General features: G+C 41.8%; 1 protein-coding gene across 4 annotated transcripts in view; it reads left to right on the plus strand.

The window, feature by feature from the left end:
* The window catches only part of thsd7ba (thrombospondin, type I, domain containing 7Ba), a 922022-nt gene that overhangs the window by 367657 nt on the left and 535224 nt on the right, over nt 1–19141 (plus strand). For 3 of the 4 annotated variants that reach the window (XM_048535033.2, XM_048535034.2, XM_059647432.1), the window contains one exon: nt 16691–16939. The exons of the other annotated variant lie outside the window; for it this stretch is intronic. In XM_048535033.2, the coding sequence (XP_048390990.1) occupies nt 16691–16939 (249 nt within the window). The remainder of the gene's footprint in view (nt 1–16690; nt 16940–19141) is intronic. 4 annotated transcript variants of the gene reach the window in all.

Genomic DNA, 19141 nt, shown 5'->3' on the forward strand with positions numbered 1-19141 from the left:
TTGTAAAGCATTTCAGGAGCTAACTAACTGCATTTCAATGGATAGATTGCAGTTGTCTATTTTTCATGAGTTCTTTTTGCAGCATCAAGAAAAACTTGTTCCTGCCTTGGTGTTGGTGATATGCTTAACCAAAAGTTACAAAGTAACTACTTCAGAAACTTTCTGTAGGGTTTTTTAAAAATTTCAAACCTACTCCTGCAAACCACAGAATTAAGGCCAGTCTGTATGGTGTTAAATTGCTGAGTTTGTAAACCATCAGTCACAGGCTGAGTTTGAAAACATTCCAACCATTACAGATATTTTAGCACAGGGATATAGAGTGAATGGTCACCTATCCTGATTTTTTTCTTTATTCATTCATGGGATGTGGGCATCACTGGTTAGGCAGCATTTATTTCCCATCCCTAATTGCCCAGAGGGCAGTTAAGAGTCAACCACGTTGCTGTGGGTCTGGAGTCACATCTAGGCCAGACTAGGTAAGGATGGCAGTTTCCTTCCCTAAAGAACATTAGTGAACCAAATGGGTTTTTCTGACAATTGACAGTGGATTCATGGGCATCATTCGATTCTTAATTCCAGATATTTATTGAATTCAAATTCCACCATCTGCTGTAGTGTGATTCAAACCCATTGTCTGGATCTCTGGCTTAACAGTCCAGCAATAGTACTACTGGGCTATCACCTCTCCCCTTAACGTATTGATAATTGAAAGAACAATTTTCTGTTGAGCTATTAGGAGTGGGTCATTCAGCCCCTTGAACTTTCTTTGCTATTCTAGACAATGGCTGATCATCTACCTAAATGACATTTTCCTTTGCTTATTCAACATCCCTTAATGTTATTAGCATTGAGAAATCTATTGATCTCTTATCACAAACATATTCAATTTCCTCAGAGGATGGTGCCACCAGCTCAAGAATGAATTGGTGAAAGAGAAACAATGTTTAACCAACCTACTGGAGTTTTCAAGGAGATAACAGTTTTTGGAATTAAGGGGAACCAGAGAATCTATTATGCTTAGATTTCTTAAAGTCATTTGATAAAATGCTGTATCAAAGGTTATTGTGGGGAATAAAAGCTCATGGTACAAAAGGCTACATATTGGCATGGATAGAAGATTGGTTGGCTAACAGAAGACAAACAGTATGCACAAATGGATCTTTGTCAGGGTAGCAATATGTAATGAGAGAAGGAGAGAAATTGGTGCTGAGATTTCAATAATATCCAAATCAGATAAATGACTTAAATGAAGGGATGAAAAGTAATGAAGATGACATAATGATACTAAAGAGTAATATAGAGAGGTTAAATGAGTTGACAAAGGTCTGACAAATGGTGATTTGCAGGGAGGGGTCAGTTCAATGTTTGGAGCTCAGAGAGTGTTAAACGCAGACTCTGGGCCATTTGAGTAGGAGAAGTCACTGGAAGCCCTTGATAGTTCAGTATGTGTGAGCAGAGGTATAGGAAGCCTTCTTGGTGCAGTGGGGAATTTTGGGAGCTCAGAGAAATTTAAGGTGTAATGGCAGTTCAGCGAGGCTACCTGACTGCAAAGAAGCTGGACATGTGCTGATTAGAGTGCTGTCTTGGCAATTCAGAGGAAAACAGTCTCCTGGGAAATATTTACACAACCTAAGTGTGAACTGTCATTGAGGCAGTCCATAACAGAACAACTTTTGAGGGAATTCTAAGGCTAGATCTTTAAAACTGAAGAATTGGAATTCCTTCCAAAGACCATAAGACCATAAGACATTGGAGTGGAAGTAAGGCCATTCAGCCCATCAAGTCCACTCCACCATTTAAATCATGGCTGATGGGCATTTCAACACCACTTTCCTGCACTCTCCCCGTAGCCCTTGATTCCTTTTGAGATCAAGAATTTGTCGATCTCTGCCTTGAAGGCATCCAACGTCCCGACATCCACTGCACTCTGTGGCAATGAATTCCACAAGCTGACCACTCTCTGGCTGAAGAAATGTCGTCTCATTTCAGTTTTAAATTTACCCCCTCTAATTTTAAGGCTGTGCCCACGGGTCCTAGTCTCCCCACCTAATGGAAACAACTTCCTAGCGTCCACCCCTTCTAAACCATACATTATCTTGTAAGTTTCTCTGAGATCTCCCCTCAACCTTCTAAATTCTAATGAGTACAATCCCAGGATCCTTAGCCGTTCATCATACTTTAAACCTACCATTCCAAGGATCATCTGTGTCAATCTCTGCTGGACACGCTCCAGGGCTAGTATGTCCTCCCTGAGGTGTGGGGCCCAAAGGAGACGAATTAACTATATTTGCCTTTTAAAATGCAGCCTATGAAGTGTTTGATCATTTATGTGTTTACTTCTTGTCAATCCTGAATGTTAGACTATATTGTGTATATATGTTATGGATTTAATTTTCTAAGTTCATATGAATCAATTTAATTCTTTTTTAAATCCATGGGATTCTTGGCTTTAAGTACCTGAGGTATTGAACTTGCTCCACTACACAAAAAAATGAAAAGTTATTAGTCCCTAGCTAGACTGCGGTATAAATTTGATGGTTTTTCCAGGGATCATATGACTGAGCGCACCCAGATCTCTTTACATGGCAACATTTTTCATTCTATCTCCATTTAAATGATATCCTGCTTTTCTATTGTTCCCAACAAAGTAGACAATAATCGACATTTTTGTTAAACTTTTATCTGATGATCTAACCAATGTGGCTTTCTTGATTCCTGCGCTCTCTTCTCTACTTTCTTTTCTTCCCATCACAATCTCATTGCCATTGCCTATATTGCTCCCCTATATTACTGTCTTGTCATTTCTCCTAACTTTCTTAATTGCACATCACATGAACCACACCCCATTGCTGTCTATTTACTTCAAAGTTGCTACTTTACCAAGTACTGCTGCCTGTCCTCATGAATCAAAACCCATTAAAATAAAAACATCAATCATTTAACCAAGCGTTCAATGCTTTGATCTTGCACATCATCTTCAGATTTGTGCATGGCTGAGATAATAATACAAACATTGTTAGCTGTATAATTCTGCTTTTCAATTTAGCACTTAGTCATTCACATTCCTTTAGCAGAATCTCTTTCGTTTCTGTTCCAATAACATGTCAATCTATGTGAACTACAATAACTGCATCCTTCTCCTTGTACTCCAAGTTTCTCTCCAGACCTGAGGAGATATCCTTAACTTGAGCACCAAGGAGACAACGTAGCCTTCACCACTCATGCTCTTGACCCTAAACCTAAGGTCTATTCTTCATGCATATTGTCTTCTTCCATTACTACATTTCTTTTTACTCTCCGACTTGAATACACGCTGCACTCTGATGCTGTGGTGTGTATGTCCATCGTCCCTGCAATCCCTCTACCCTTCCACAAACACCTCAAAGAATTTTGACCAGCTGGACAAGCTAGAGCTGATGCTACGTTATGAATTCCCATACCTACTCCACTCATTGTCATGTCTTCTCTCCACAACCCTGGGATAAATCTGGCCTGCCTCATCTGAGGGCTGTGGATTGTGTGAAACATGACATCAGGGCAGTAGTGAGAAGTAATATAGGTTCCATGAAGAAGAAGGGTGAATCCATTTGGGTGGAAATTAGAAATTCTAAGAAGAAAAAGTCACTGATAGGCATGGTCTGGAGGCTACCAAATAATGATACCATCACATTGCGATGGGCAACTCACCAAGGAATAACTAATGACTATAAAAATGGTACATCAATTATCGCAGTGGAATTTAATCTACATATTGATTGGTCAAGCCAGATTGATCAAGGCAGCCTTGAGGAGGAGCTTATTGGATGCATTCGTAACAACTTTCTATAACAGTATGTAATGGAACTGATGAGTAAGGAAGCTCTCCTAGATCAAGTTGTGTATAATAAGACAGGGATGATTAATAATCTCATTGTTAGGGAACCCCCTGGAAGGAGAGATGGTAGTATGGTAGAATTTAGAATACAGATGAAAAATGAAAAGATAAAATCCAATACCAGGGACCTGTACTTAAATAAAGGAGACTAGAACACAGAGCATAGGATGACACAGCACAGTACAGGCCCTTTGCCCCAAGATGTCATGCCGAACTTTTACCCTAAACCTACGGCCTATCTAACCTCCACCCCTACCTTATACTATCATTCTTATGCCTATCTATTAGCTGCTTAAATGCCCCTGACAAGGCCGACTCCACTACCATCTCCGGCAATACATTCCACGCCCCTACCACTTTCTGACTAAAGAACCTACCTTTGATGTCTCCCCTATATCTACCTCCACTCACTTTAAAACTATGCTCATTGTAATAGCTACCTCCACCCAAGGAAAAAGTCTCTGGCTGTCTACTCTATCTCTACCTCTGATCATTTTGTACACCTCTATCCAGTCACCTTTCATCCTTCATCGTTCCAAAGAGAAAAGCCCTCATAAGACCTTCCGTCCACTCCAAGCAACATCCTGGTAAATCTCCTCTGCACCTCTTCCAATGCATCCACAACTTTCCTGTAATGAGGTGACCAGAACTGGACACAATACTCCAAGTGTGGCCGAACCAGGCTTTTGTATAGCTGGAGCATAACTTCACAGCTCTTGAACTCAATCTCTCTGTTAATGAAAGCTAACACACCATAAGGCTTCCTAACAACTCTATCCACCCGGGTGGCAGCTCTCATGAAACTGTGCACATGAACCCTGAGATCCCGCCGCTTCTCCACATTGCCAAGAATCTTTCTGTTAATCCTGTATTCTGCTTTCAAGTTTGTCCTTCCAAATAGAATTACCTCATACTTTTCAGGGTTAAACTCCATCTGCCACTTCTCAGCCCAGCTCTGCATCCTATTAATGTCCCTTTGTAACCTCAAACAGCCCTCTGCACTATCCACAACTCGACCCACATTCTTATCATCTGCAAATTTGCGAATCCACCCTTCTACTCCTTCATCCAAATCACTTACACAAATCACAAATAGAAGAGAACCCAGAACAGATCCTTATGGTACATCACGCGTAACTGAACGCCATGTTGAATATTTTCCGCCCACTACCTTCCTTTGTCTTCTAAAGGTCAGCCAATTCTGAATCCAATCTGCCACATTTCCTCTTATCCCATGCCTCCTTACTTCCTCCATGAGCCTACCATGGGGAACCTTATCAAATGCCTTACTTAAATCCATGTATACCACATCCACTGATTTACCTTCATCCATGTGTTTGGTCTCCTCTTCAAAGAATTTAATAAGGTTTGTGAGGCATGAGCTACGCCTCACAAATCCATGCTGACTATCATGAATCAAACTGTGCCTATCCAAATAATCATAAATCCTATCATTCAGAGCCATTTCCAATAATTTTCCCATCACTGACGTAAGACTAACTGGCCTGAAATTTCTGGGGTTATCCCTATTCCCTTTTGTGAACAAGGGAATGATGGATGTGAGTTTGCTCGCTGAGCTAGAAGGTTTGTTCCCAGACAATCTGTCACCATTCTAGGTAACATCCTCAGTGAGCCTCCGGTGAAGTGCTGGTGTATTGCCCCGCTTTCTATTTATCTGTTTAGATTTCCTTGGGTTGGTGATGTCATTTCCTGTGTTGGTGATGTCATTTCCTGTTCTTTTTCTCAGGGGATGGTAGATTGATTTGGAGCCTATGTGTTTGTTGATGGAGTTCCAGTCAGAATGCCATGCTTCTAGGAATTCTCATACGTGTCTCTGTTTGGCTTGTCCTAGGAGGGATGTGTTGTCCCAATCAAAGTGGTGTCCTTCCTCATCTGTATGTAAGGTTACTAGTGATAGTGGGTCATGTCGTTTTGTGGACAGTTGATGTTCATGTATCCTGTTGGCTAGCTTTCTGCCTGTTTGTCACAGTTCTTGCAAGGTATTTTGTAGATGATGTTTGTTTTGCTTGTTGTCCGTATAGGGTCTTTTAAGCTCAATAGCTGCTGTTGTAGTGTGTTGGTGGGTTTGTGGGCTACCATGATGCCAAGAGGTCCGAGTAGTCTGGCAGTCATTTCGGAAATGTCTTTGATGTAGGGGAGAGTGGTTATGGTTTCTGGGCCCGTTTTATAGAACATAGACCACAGAAAAGTGCAGCACAGTACAGGCCCTTTGAACCACGATGTTGTGCCGTGGAATAATCCTAATCCAAAAATAAAATAACCTAACCGACATTCCCCTCAAGTCACTGCTGTCCATGTGCATGTCCAGCAGTCACTTATATGTCACTAATGACTTCGCTTCGACGACTACCACTGGCAAAGTATTCCATGCGCTCACAACTCTCTGGGTGAAGAACCTCCCTCTGATGTCTCCTCTGTACCTTCCTCCTAACACCTTAAAAGTATGACCCCTAGTGGCAGTCAATCCTGCCCTGGGGAAAAGTCACTGGCTATCGACTCTATCCATGCCTCTCATTACCTTGTACACCTATTTTTTTTCTTTTTTTTAATCTCCCCAAACCAGCTCAGCTCATCCTCGCCTCCTTCACCTGTCCATCCTTTCTCCCACCTATCCCCTCCTCCCACCTCAACCCCCATTCCCACTTCCTACCAACAAGCCTCACCTCTGTCTCCTTGACCTGTCCGTCTTCCTTTGACTAACCAACCTCCACCCTAACATCCCACCTACACTCACCCTTACTGGCTCCATCCCCACCTTCTTGATCTGTCCATCTCCTCTCCACCTATCTGCTCCTTTATCCATCTTCCATCGGCCTCCCCCTCTCTCTGTCTATTTGTTCCAGAATCTCCTTCCCCTCCCCCATTTCTGAAGAAGGGTACAGACCCAAAATGTCAGCTTTCCTGTTCCTCTAATGCTGCCTGGCCTGCTGTATTCATCCTGTTTGTTTGGGTCTGTTGCTGAGAAATCAGCAGACTGTGTTCATTGGGTATCCATTCTTTTTGAATACGCTGTGTAGGTGATTTTCTTCTGCGCTTTGTAGTTCCTCTGTGCTGCAGTGTGTGGCGGCTCATTGGAATAATGTTCTAATGCATGGGATCTCCAATATCAGGGTTCTTAGCAGAGGCAGTAATGCAGAAACTCGAACAAACAGCTCTGCCAATCATCCAACCCAAACTTTGGGTCCGCTATGTGGATGACACCTTTGTCATCACTAAACAAAACAAATTAGAGGAAACCTTCAAGACCATCAATAATACCCTTTACTGGCATAACATTCACAAAAGAGGAGGAAAACAACAACAAACTGCCATTCCTAGATGTCACAGTAGAGCGAACAGCCAATGGGGAACTTCAAACCAGTGTCTACAGGAAAACATCACATACGGACCAAATACTGAACTACAGGAGCAACCATCCCAACACCCACAAACAAAGCTGCATTAGAACATTATTCCAACGAGCCACCACACACTGCAGCACAGAGGAACTACGAAGAGCAGAAGAAAATCACCTACACAGCGTATTCAAAAAGAACGGGTACCCAATGAACACAGTCCGCCGATTCCTCAGCAATAAACCCAAACAAACAGGATGAATACAGCAGGCCAGGCAGCATTAGAGGAGCAGGAAAGCTGGCATTTTGGGTCTATACCCTTCTTCAGAGATGGAGGAGGGGAAGGGGATTCTGGAACAAATAGACAGAGAGAGGGGGAGGCCGATGGAAGATGGATAAATGAGCAGATAGGTGGAGAGGAGATGGACAGATCAAGGAGGTGGGGATGGAGCCAGTAAGGGTGAGTGTAGGTGGGATGTTAGGGTGGAGGTTGGTTAGTCAAAGGAAGACGGACAGGTCAAGGAGACAGAGGTGAGGCTTGTTGGTAGGAAGTGGGAATGGGGGTTGAGGTGGGAGGAGGGGATAGGTGGGAGAAAGGATGGACAGGTGAAGGAGGCGAGGATGAGCTGAGCTGGTTTGGGAAGATTAAAAAAAAGAAAAAAAATAGGTGTACAAGGTAATGAGAGGCATGGATAGAGTCGATAGCCAGTGACTTTTCCCCAGGGCAGGATTGACTGCCACTAGGGGTCATGCTTTTAAGGTGTTAGGAGGAAGGTACAGAGGAGACATCAGAGGGAGGTTCTTCACCCAGAGAGTTGTGAGCGCATGGAATACTTTGCCAGTGGTAGTCGTCGAAGTGAAGTCATTAGTGACATATAAGTGACTGCTGGACATGCACATGGACAGCAGTGACTTGAGGGGAATGTCGGTTAGGTTATTTTAGTTTTGGATTAGGATTATTCCACGGTACAACATCGTGGTTCAAAGGGCCTGTACTGTGCTGCACTTTTCTGTGGTCTATGTTCTATAAAACGGGCCCAGAAACCATAACCACTCTCCCCTACATCAAAGACATTTCCGAAATGACTGCCAGACTACTCGGACCTCTTGGCATCATGGTAGCCCACAAACCCACCAACACACTACAACAGCAGCTAATGAACTTAAAAGACCCTATACAGACAACAAGCAAAACAAACGTCATCTACAAAATACCTTGCAAGAACTGTGGCAAACACTACATTGGGCAAACAGGCAGAAAGCTAGCCATCAGGATACATGAACATTAACTAGCCACAAAACGACTTGACCCACTATCACTAGTATCCTTACATACAGATGAGGAAGGACACCACTTTGATTGGGACAACACATCCCTCCTAGGACAAGCCAAACAGGGACACGCATGAGAATTCCTAGAAGCATGGCATTCCAACCGGAACTCCATCAACAAACACATTGATCTGGTGCCAATCTACCATCCTCTGAGAAAAAGAATAAGAAATGACATCACCAATGCAGGAAATGACATCACCAACCCAAGGAACCCTAAACAGATAAATAGAAAGTGGGACATAACACCAGCACTTCACCGGAGGCTCACTGATGATGTTACCTAGAATGGTGACGAATCATCTGAAAACTAACCTTCCAGCTCAGAGAGCAAACTCATATCCAGAAACTCACCCTGAGCTACAAATCTCAAAACTTGCAAGGGAATGATGTTTTCCACTCTCCAATCTTCCAGCACTATACCCGTGGACAGTGAGGATGAAAAGATTATCGTCAAAGGTCCTGCGATCCCTTCCCTTGATTTCAGTAGAATCCTTGGATAAATCCCACCAGGTCTTGGGGTATTTATCTATCTTCAAGTTCCTCAAAATTCCTAGCACATCTTCCTTATGAACATCCACTTCCTCTCGCCTACCAGCCTGCTTCACACTGCCCTCCCCTACAACTAGGTCCCTCACAGGTGTGAATATTGAAGAAAAGTATTCAGGACCTCTCCGATCTCTTTAGGCTCCGTACATATATTCCCTTTACAATCCTTGATCGGCCCTACCCTTTCTCTGGTCATTCTCTTATTCCTCACGTATGTGTAAAGAGCCTTGGGGTTTTCCTCAATCTTATCTGCCAAGGCTTTTTCATGGCTATATAACTCTCTTCAGCCCTTTCTTCAGCTCCTTCCTGGCTAACTTGTATCCCTCTAGAGCCTTTTCTGATCCCTGTTTCCTGAACCTTATATAAGCATCCTTCTTCCTCTTAACTAGTCGTTTGACCACTCTTGAGATCCAACGTTCCCTCACTCAACCACATCTTCCCTTCCTGCTAGGGAAAAACATATCGAGCACATAGAGTATGCATTCCTTAAACAAGCTCCACATTTCTATTGTGCTCTTCCCTGACAGCATATATTCCTTGACAGCAAAAGGATCAAAGGAAGAGTTGGCTAAAGTAGACTGAAAGTAAAGACTGTATGGTGGGACTGCAAAAATATATACCAGTGAAAAGGAAGGACTGTAGGAAAAGGAGTAATCAATCATCGATGTCTGAGGAAAAAACGAAAGCGATCAAACTGAAAGATGAGACATACAAAATGGCAAAGACCAATGGGAAACTGGAAGATTTGGAAAACTATAAAGGTCAACTTTCCAAAGGAGCTTCAACGTTCCAAATATTGACTGGGAACACGATAGTTCGAGTACTATAGATGGGTCAGTTTTTGTCCAGTGTGTACAGGAGGGCTTCCTGACACAGTATGTAGATAGGCCAACAAGGGGCGAAGCCACATTAGATTTGGTACTGGGTAATGAGCCTGGCCAGGTGTTAGATTTGGAAGTAGGTGAGCACTTTGGTGATAGCGATCACAATTCTGTTATGTTTACTTTAGTGTTGGAAAGGGATAGGTGTATACCACTGGGCAAGATTTATAGCTGGGGGAAAGGTAATTGTGATGAGATTAGGCAAGATTTAGGGAGCATAGGATGGGGAAGGAAACTGCAGGGGATGGGCACATTAGAAATGTGGAGCTTATTCAAGGAAAAGCTCCTGTATGTCCTAGATAAGTACGTACCTGTCAGGCAGGGAGGAAGCTATAGAGCGTGGGAGCCATGGTTTATGAAGGAGGTGGAAGGTCTGGCCAAGAGGAAGAAGAAGGCTTATGTTAGGATGAGATATGAAGGCTCAGTTAGGGCGCTTGAGGGCTACGAGGTAGCCAGGAGAGACCTAAAGAGAGAGCTCAGAAGAGCCAGGAGGAGACATGAGAAGTTGTTGGTTGATAAGATCAGGATAAACCCGAAGGCTTTCTATAGGTATTTAAGGAATAAAAGAATGATGAAAGTAAGACTAGGGCCAATCAAGGTTAGTAGTAGTAAGTTGTGTGTGGAGTCAGAGGAGATAGGGGAAGCACTAAATGAATATTTTTCAATAGTATTCACTCTAGAAAACGACATTGTTGTCGAGGAGAATACTGAGATACAGGCTACTAGACTAGGTGGGATTGAGGTTCACAAGGAAGAGGTATTAGAAATCCTACAGAGCGTGAAGATAGATAAGTCCCCTGGGGCAGATGGGATTTATCCTCGGATCCTCTGGGAAGCCAAAGAGGAGATTGCCAAGCCTTTGGCATTGATCTTTAACTCATCATTGTCTACAGGAATAGTGCCAGACGACTGGAGGACAGCAAATGTGGTTCCCCAGTTCAAGAAGGGGAGGAGAGACAACCCTGGTAATTATAGACCAGTGAGCCTTACCTCAGTTGTTGGTAAAGTGTTGGAGAAGGTTATAAGAGATCGGATTTATAATCATCTAGAAAAGAATAAATTGATTCAGGACAGTCAGCATGGTTTTGTGAAGGGTAGGTCGTGCCTCACAAACCTTATTGAGTTCTTTGAGAAGGTGACCAAACAGGTAGATGAGAGTAAACCGGTTGATGTGGTGTATATGGATTTCAGCAAGGCATTCGATAAGGTTCCCCACAGTAGGCTATTGTACAAAATGCAGAGGAATGGAATTGTCGGAGATATAACATTTTGGATTGGAAATTGGCTTGCTGAAAGAAGACAGAGGGTGTTAGTTGATGGGAAATGTTCATCCTGGAGACCAGTTACTAGTGGTGTACCACAAGGGTCGGTGTTGGGTCCACTGCTGTTTGTCATTTTTATAAATGACCCGGAAGAGGGCGTAGAAGGATGGGTTAGTAAATTTGCAGACGACACTAAGCTCGGTGATGTTGTGGATAGTGACGAAGGATGCTGTAGGTTGCAGAGAGACATAGATAAGCTACAGAGCTGGGCTGAGAGGTGGCAAATGGAGTTTAATGCAGACAAGTGTGAGGTGATGCACTTTGATAGAAGTAACCGGAAGGCAAAGTACAGGGCTAATGGTAAGATTCTTAGTAGTGTAGATGAGGAGAGAGATCTCGGTGTCCATGTACACAGATCCTTGAAAGTTGCTACCCAGGTTGACAGGGCTGTTAAGAAGGCATACAGTGTTTTAGCTTTTATTAATAGAGGGATCGAGTTCCGGAACCAAGAAGTTATGGTGAAGCTGTACAAAACTCTGGTGCGGCCGCACTTGGAGTATTGTGTACAGTTCTGGTCACCGCATTTATAAGAAGGATGTGGAAGCTTTGGAAAGGGTGCAGAGGAGATTTACTAGGATGTTGCCTGGTATGGAGGGAAGGTCTTACGAGGAAAGGCTGAGGGACTTGAGGCTGTTTTCATTAGAGAGAAGAAGGTTGAGAGGTGACTTAATTGAAACATATAAAATAATCAGAGGGTTAGATAGGGTGGATAGGGAGAGACTTTTTCCTAGGATGGTGACGGCGAGCACGAGGGGGCATAGCTTTAAATTGAGGGGTGAAAGATATAGGACAGATGTCAGAGGTAGTTTCTTTACTCAGAGAGTAGTAAGGGACTGGAATGCTTTGCCTGCAACTGTAGTAGATTCGCCAACTTTAGGTACATTTAAGTCGTCATTGGACAAGCATATGGATGTACATGGAATAGTATAGGTTAGATGGGCTTGAGATCGGTATGACAGGTCGGCACAACATCGAGGGCCGAAGGGCCTGTACTGTGCTGTAATGGTCTATGTTCTATGTTCTCTGTTCAACAGAAAGCCACAGAAAAGACTATAAAGAAAAGTAAGATGGATTGTGAAACTGAACTAGATTAGAATATAAATACAGATAGCAAAAGGTTCTATAAATATAAAAAATGAAAAAGAGTGGCTAAGGTAGACATTGGTCTTTTAGAAAATGAGAAGGTGGGATTAATAATGAGAAATGAGGAACTATCTGAGGCATAAACAAGTATTTTGTTTCAGTCTTCACAGTAGAGGGCATAAATTAACTTAATGACAAAAGAGACTAAGGTAGGTGAGTACCTAGACATGATCATTGTCATGAAAGAGGTAGTGTTGGGCAGACTAATGGAGCTAAATGGAGTGGCATGATGGGTCAGTCATTCGCACTGCTGCCTCACAGTGCCAGGGACATGATTTCGATTCCACGCTCAAGTGGCCGTCTGTGGGGAATTTGCACATTCTACCCATGTCTGTGTGGATTTCCTCTGGGTGCTTCGGTTTCCTCCCAAAGGCTAAAGATATCCAGGTTAGGTGGATTGGCCATGCTAAATTGCCCGTAGTGTTCTGGGATGTGTAAATTAGGCGGATTATTGTGGGACGGGTCTGGCTAGGATTTTCTGAGGATCGGTGCAGGCTTGTTGAGCTGAATGACCTGTTTCCACATTGTAGGGATTCTATGTTTCTATGAAATGTAGACAAGTCTCCTGGCCCAGATGGAATGTCTGCCAGAAGCCTTGAAGAGATGGCAAGAGTAACAACTAATGTACTCCTGGTGCTTTTCTAAACTCACTGAACTTGGGCAGTTCCAGCAGATTAGAAAACAGTCAATTTGATGCCATTGTTCAAAAAAGGAGGTAAACGAAAGATGGAGAATTATAGGCCAGTTAGTTTAATTTCTGTAGTGGGGTAAATCTTGAATCTATCATCAAGGAAGAAATAGCAAGCCATCTAGATAGAGATTGTCCCATTGGGTGGATGCAGCATGGGTTCAAGAAAGACAGGTCATGCTTGACTCATTTGCTGGAATTCTGTGAAGACATTACGGGTGTTGGACAATGGGGATCCAGTAGATATGGTGTATCTGGATTTCCAAAAGGCATTCAAAAAGGCATCGCACAAAATGCTGCTGTGTAAGATAGAGGTACATGGCATAGTATTGGGATGGATCAAGGATTGGTTAACTGATAAGAAGCAAAGAGTGGGGATAAATGAGTGTTTTACGGTTGACGAACAGTGTCTAGTGGTCTGCCTCAGGGGTCAGTGCTGGGACTGCAACTGTTTACAATTTGCATGGATGATTAGGAGTTGGGGACCACGTGTAGTGTGTCAAAGTTTGCGGATGACTCTTGGAAGGGTGGTTGAGCAAAGTGGGCAGAAGCCTCTGAAAGTTTGCAGAGGGATATAGATAATTTAAGTAAGTGGGCAAAGGTCTGAGACATATAAAATAAAATAATCAGAGAGTTAGATAGGGTGGATAGGGAGAGCCTTTTTCCTAGGATGGTGACGGCGAGCACGAAGGGGCATAGCTTTAAATTGAGGGGTGAAAGATATAGGACAGATGTCAGAGGTAGTTTCTTTACTCAGAGAGTAATAAGGAAATGGAACGCTTTGCCTGCAACGGTAATATATTCGCCAACTTTAAGTACATTTAAGTCATCATTGAACAAGCATATGGACGTACATGGAATAGTGTAGGTTAGATGGGCTTCAGATTGGTATGACAGGGTCAGCACAACATCGGGGGCCGAAGGGCCTGTACTGTGCTGTAATGTTCTATGTTCTACGTTTGGCAGATAGAGTGCATTGTTGATAAATGCAAAGTCATCCATTTTGGTAGGAATAACAGTAAAAAAGAACTATTACTTGAACAGTAAAAATATTGCAATATGCCACTGTGCAGAGGGACCTGTGCGTGTTTTTGCATGAATCACAGAAGTTTGCTTTGCAGGTGCAGCAGGTAATTAAGAAAGCAAGTGGAATTTTGTCCTTCATTGCTAGACAAATTGAATTTAAAAGCTGGGAGGTTATGTTACAGCTGTATCGGATGCTGGCGAGGCAACACCTGGAGTACTGTGTGCAGTTTTGCTCTCCTTACTTGAGAAAGGATATACTCGCACTAGACAGGGTGAGAACGAGATTCACTAGGTTGATTCCAGCGATAAGAGGGTTGGCTTAAGAAGAGACACTGAATAGTCTAGAACTATATTCATTGGAATTTAGAAGAATGCGGAGGGATCTTATAGATACATGTAAAATTATAAAGGGACTGGATGTGAGTTTGCTTGCTGAGTTGGAAGGTTAGTTTTCAGACGTTTCGTCACCATTCGAGGTAACATCATCAGTGAGTCTCCGACGAAGTGCTGGTGTTATATCCGGCTTTCTATTTATCTGCATTGATTCGGAGCCAACCTACCATCCCCTGAGAAAAAGAACAGGAAATGACATCACCAATGCAGGAAATGACATCACCAACACAAGGAAACCAAAACAGATAAATAGAAAGCAGGACATAACACCAGCGCTTTGTCGGAGGCTCACTGATGATGTTACCTAGAATGGTGACGAAACGTCTGAAAACTAACCTTCCAGCTCAGCGAGCAAACTTACATCCAGAACCTCAACCTGAGCTACAAATCTTCTCAAAACTCGCTATTATAAAGGGAATAGATAAGATTGAAGCAAGGACAATGTTTCCACTGGCTCGTGAAAATGGAACAAGAAGGCATAGCTTCAAAATCAGAGGGACCAGATTTAGGACTGAATTGAAGAGGAATTTCTTCACTCAAAGGGTTGTGAATCGGTGGAATTCCTTGCCCAATAAAGTAGTTGAGGCTTTCTCATTGAATGTTTTTAAAGCTAATATAGATAATTTTTTGAATAGGAAGGGAATTAAGGCCAATGATGAGAGGGTAGATAAATGGAACTGATGCCATGAAAAGATCAGCCTTGTTCTTTCTGAATGGTGGAGCAGGTTCAGAGGGCCAGATGGCCTACTCCTGCTCCTGGTTGTTACATTCTTATGTCTCCTGGAAAGAAAAATGTCCAGGTAACTTTCTGCCTCTGATCATTGAATCACAGAAATGTCATAGCCTAGAAGAAGGCCATTCAGCCCATTATATCTGTATGGGCTCTCTGAATGAGCATTATTACTTCCTGCCAAATCTGTGCCTTTACCCCACACCCCTGCACATTGTTTCCGTTCAAATAATTACTTAACATGCTCTTGAATGTCAGAGAGGGTATTCTGGACTTGATCTATTTGCAGGTGAGAAAGGTTTCTGCAAATCACTTTAAACGGACTAATTTTTCAGATCACTTTTTAAACTTGTGCTCTCTCATTCTCAAACTTTATTAGTAATGCATCATAATAAAAGGAAGCTCAGACTCCAGCTCATTAAAACTGAGCCGAAATCCCTTACTGTCTATGTCTATCGATCATAGTGGTGCCCAATGCTACGGCTGCAACATATCATCTGCACTGATATCTTTACTGCATTTTGTTTAGCTAATTAGTGTTTCACATTTAGAAACACCAATATTTGGTATTTAATCAAGTTGTTTGACTATTGAAGCTATAAGTAGCAAGCCATTGTGGCAATGGATATAGAAATAGAACATAGAACAATACAGTGCAGAACAGGCCCTTCGGTCCTCGATATGGCACCGACTTGTGAGCCAATCTAAGCCCATCCCCCTACACTATTGCCGTCATTATCCATGTGCTTATCCAAGGACTGTTTAAATGCCCCTAATGTGGCTGAGTTAACTACACATAGTATCATTTTCATTTTCTGGTCTTTTTCACAACAGTGGTGCACTAATATCCTGAAGGTAGTTATCCACTACTTGTTTTTGGTACAATTATATAATCATTTACCATGTATGTGAGTGCATCATGCTGCAATGTTAGGTTACCACTTTTAAAAATGTTACTGTATTTCTGCTATTTCTAAATGCATTTTAATTAAATGATAAGATTCCATAAATAATTAAGGGGAGTGAAATAATGTCACAAGTAAACTTTCCTGGTAAAATCCAAAGGTTGGCGTAGATCTGAGGATGATCCTATATTACTTTAAAAATAAGAGTCCAGAGACTCATTTTCATTTGCTTCTCATTATGCTTAACCTGTGTCTATTCCCATCCCAGGGAAGCTCTAATTATGAAAATCAACTGAAGAATCCAACCAAACAGTGGGACGACTAAAGTGGAAATTTTGTGTCCATTTGACCAGTTCACCTAATGTTACAATATATTCACTATTATAAATAATTTATTTCTGAAAAAGGATTTATGCCTGGCGAACATACTCAAAAGTCTATTAGGTTTTTGAATACTAACATACTGTCTCTTGTTTTGTCTTTGTCTTCAGCCTTTGTATTCGTGGTGACACTCCTGCAATCTTTCAGTCATGTGTCATGCCTAGTGATTGTGAATTTTCTGAATGGTCTGAATGGAGTTCATGCACCAAGACATGTCGATCATCTGACTATTCTCCAGGGTATAGAAGCCGAATTCGATTCATTAAGCGTGTAGCTATAGGCGGTGGCAAAGATTGTCTCAAACTTGAGGAAAAAGAAACTTGTAATATTGGAGGAGAAAGTTTGCCACCATGTCAGAGGTATGTTTGATTTACAAATTCATTGATTTCAAAGAAATAGCGAAGTTTAAAAAATAATACACTCTGCTTATGCTCAAATAATTCTGTGGCTCAACATTCTTAGTGGTTATACATTTCCTCAATGGGGTTTTACAGTGCTGTAATACACCCAATTGAACTTAGACAATGGTCGTAATATTGCAAAATGTCTTGGCACACCGAGACAGAATTTGCTTGGCCTGCTGTGTTAATCCAGCTTCACACTTTGTTGTCCAGGATGGAAATGTATTCACTTGACAGGTACCAAAAAACTTAGGTAATTAGAAAAGTGTGCTGGAAGAGAGCAATAGTGAACAGATTTGAAAGCGTTGAGAAATATTGTAGGTTGATGCAGTTAAGGAAGAGAATCGCAACTTGTGGAGCAATGTAAACTTAGAATTCGAATCAATAGTAGAGTGAACGAAGGTGAAATCAGACAGTCAATCGTTGTTTGAATAATCAAACATGAGTTGTTATTTTGAGCTGAAAGAAATTCAAGAGCCAAAGTGAAATGAGGCAATTTGCTAATGATGGTGAATATTTTGAAATGAAAGTGTTGGAATGTATGAGATAGGCTTGGATAATGGAGCTTTTGACAGCCTAGTGATTACACACAATTTAGTTTAAAAGGTGTGACTGGGAAATTTGCTGAAGACACAAATTAGCTGGGAAAAGGACAGGTATAGATTGCAGGATGATATGAATGTTACGGTTGAGTGGGTAGAAAAACGACAAAACGAATTCAATCTGGAGGAATGTGAGGTTATGAATTTTGGAAGGCCAAACAAATCCAGGAGTACACAATGAATGGAGAGCATGCCCATAGGTCCCAGAAAGTGGCAAGGAAGGTAGACAAAGTAGTAAAGGAGGCAAATGGGATGCTTTCTTTCAAATGACAAGGTATAGAACATAAAAGGGTGAAAAGCTTAAATTTTGTAGACACTGATTAGGCTACAGATTGAGTTTTGTGCACAGTTCTGGTCATCACATTACAGGAAGGACATTATTGGTCTTTGAGAGAGCTCAGAGGAGATTTGCAAGAATGTTTTCACGCCTTAAAAATTGTAGCGATAAAGAAAAATTGAGTAGGGTAGTGTTGCTTTCCTTAGAAAAGAGGAGGTTGAAGGGGCATTAGCTACATCACTTATCCACAGAGGCTGGCATTGGACAACAACCGCCTTCACCAAATTATAATGTCACATCTTAACTCACTTATTACAGTTCAGCATTTCAACACTGCACTGACACCAGATCCAGAAACATTTATTCCAACCACCACTGGCACTCGGCAGCAATACATGCCATTTGTAATTTGTACTGCAGAAATCTACCAAAACTTCTTTGATGTCATCTCCCAAACACATGAACATGACCATCTAGAAGGACAAGGACAACAGATACACAGGAACATCGCCACCTACAATTTCCCCTTTAAGCCACACAAAATCCCAACTTGTAAATATATCTCCATTTCTTCAGTGCTGTTGGGTCAAAATCCTGGAATTTCCTCCTGAACGCTATCATGATCTACCTATATCAGATGGACTGCAATGGTTCAAGAAGACAGATCACCACTAACTTCTCATGGGCTACTAAGGATTGGCAATAAATTTAGCAAATCCCACTTTCCATGAATAAATAGAAGAAAAAAAAGTAAAATTTATGAGAGGTGAATTATAACAAACCACAAATACGTTAAATTTCACTGTCAGCTACACATTTCCATTTTCCAAGCAGTAAGGTGAAGAATAGCTAACTGTTTTACCTCCTTTGGCATTAAAATAAAGAACCAAGAAAATACTTAAATTTAAACTAGTATAGGTGGACTGCTTCAGAATTATCTACTCTTCACAAGCCTGTCTTCAAAATGTTCATAATTTAAATTTCATAGATGGTCAACTTCTGCACATTCTCAAGTTTGAATAAGGTAATTAGGAAATGAGTAATATGGATTTATACAGAAATTCCGTAGTGTAGATCAGAGGAAAAGCAAATGATACAAGGTATTAAAGATGGTGAGCAATGCATTGCATCATTTTGCTTGAGGCAGTAATTTAAAAGACAGTGAAGCTTGAGCAGTTTAATATCAGTACCTGTTTGATTGAATGAATCCCTTGTACTGCATTGCCAGGTGCTTATAGTTCTTGTGTAATGTGCCAAATAAATAGTAGTAGTAATGGTTTT

Source organism: Stegostoma tigrinum, chromosome 7 (assembly GCF_030684315.1).
Source record: "Stegostoma tigrinum isolate sSteTig4 chromosome 7, sSteTig4.hap1, whole genome shotgun sequence".
NCBI classification, from domain to species: Eukaryota; Metazoa; Chordata; class Chondrichthyes; order Orectolobiformes; family Stegostomatidae; genus Stegostoma; species Stegostoma tigrinum.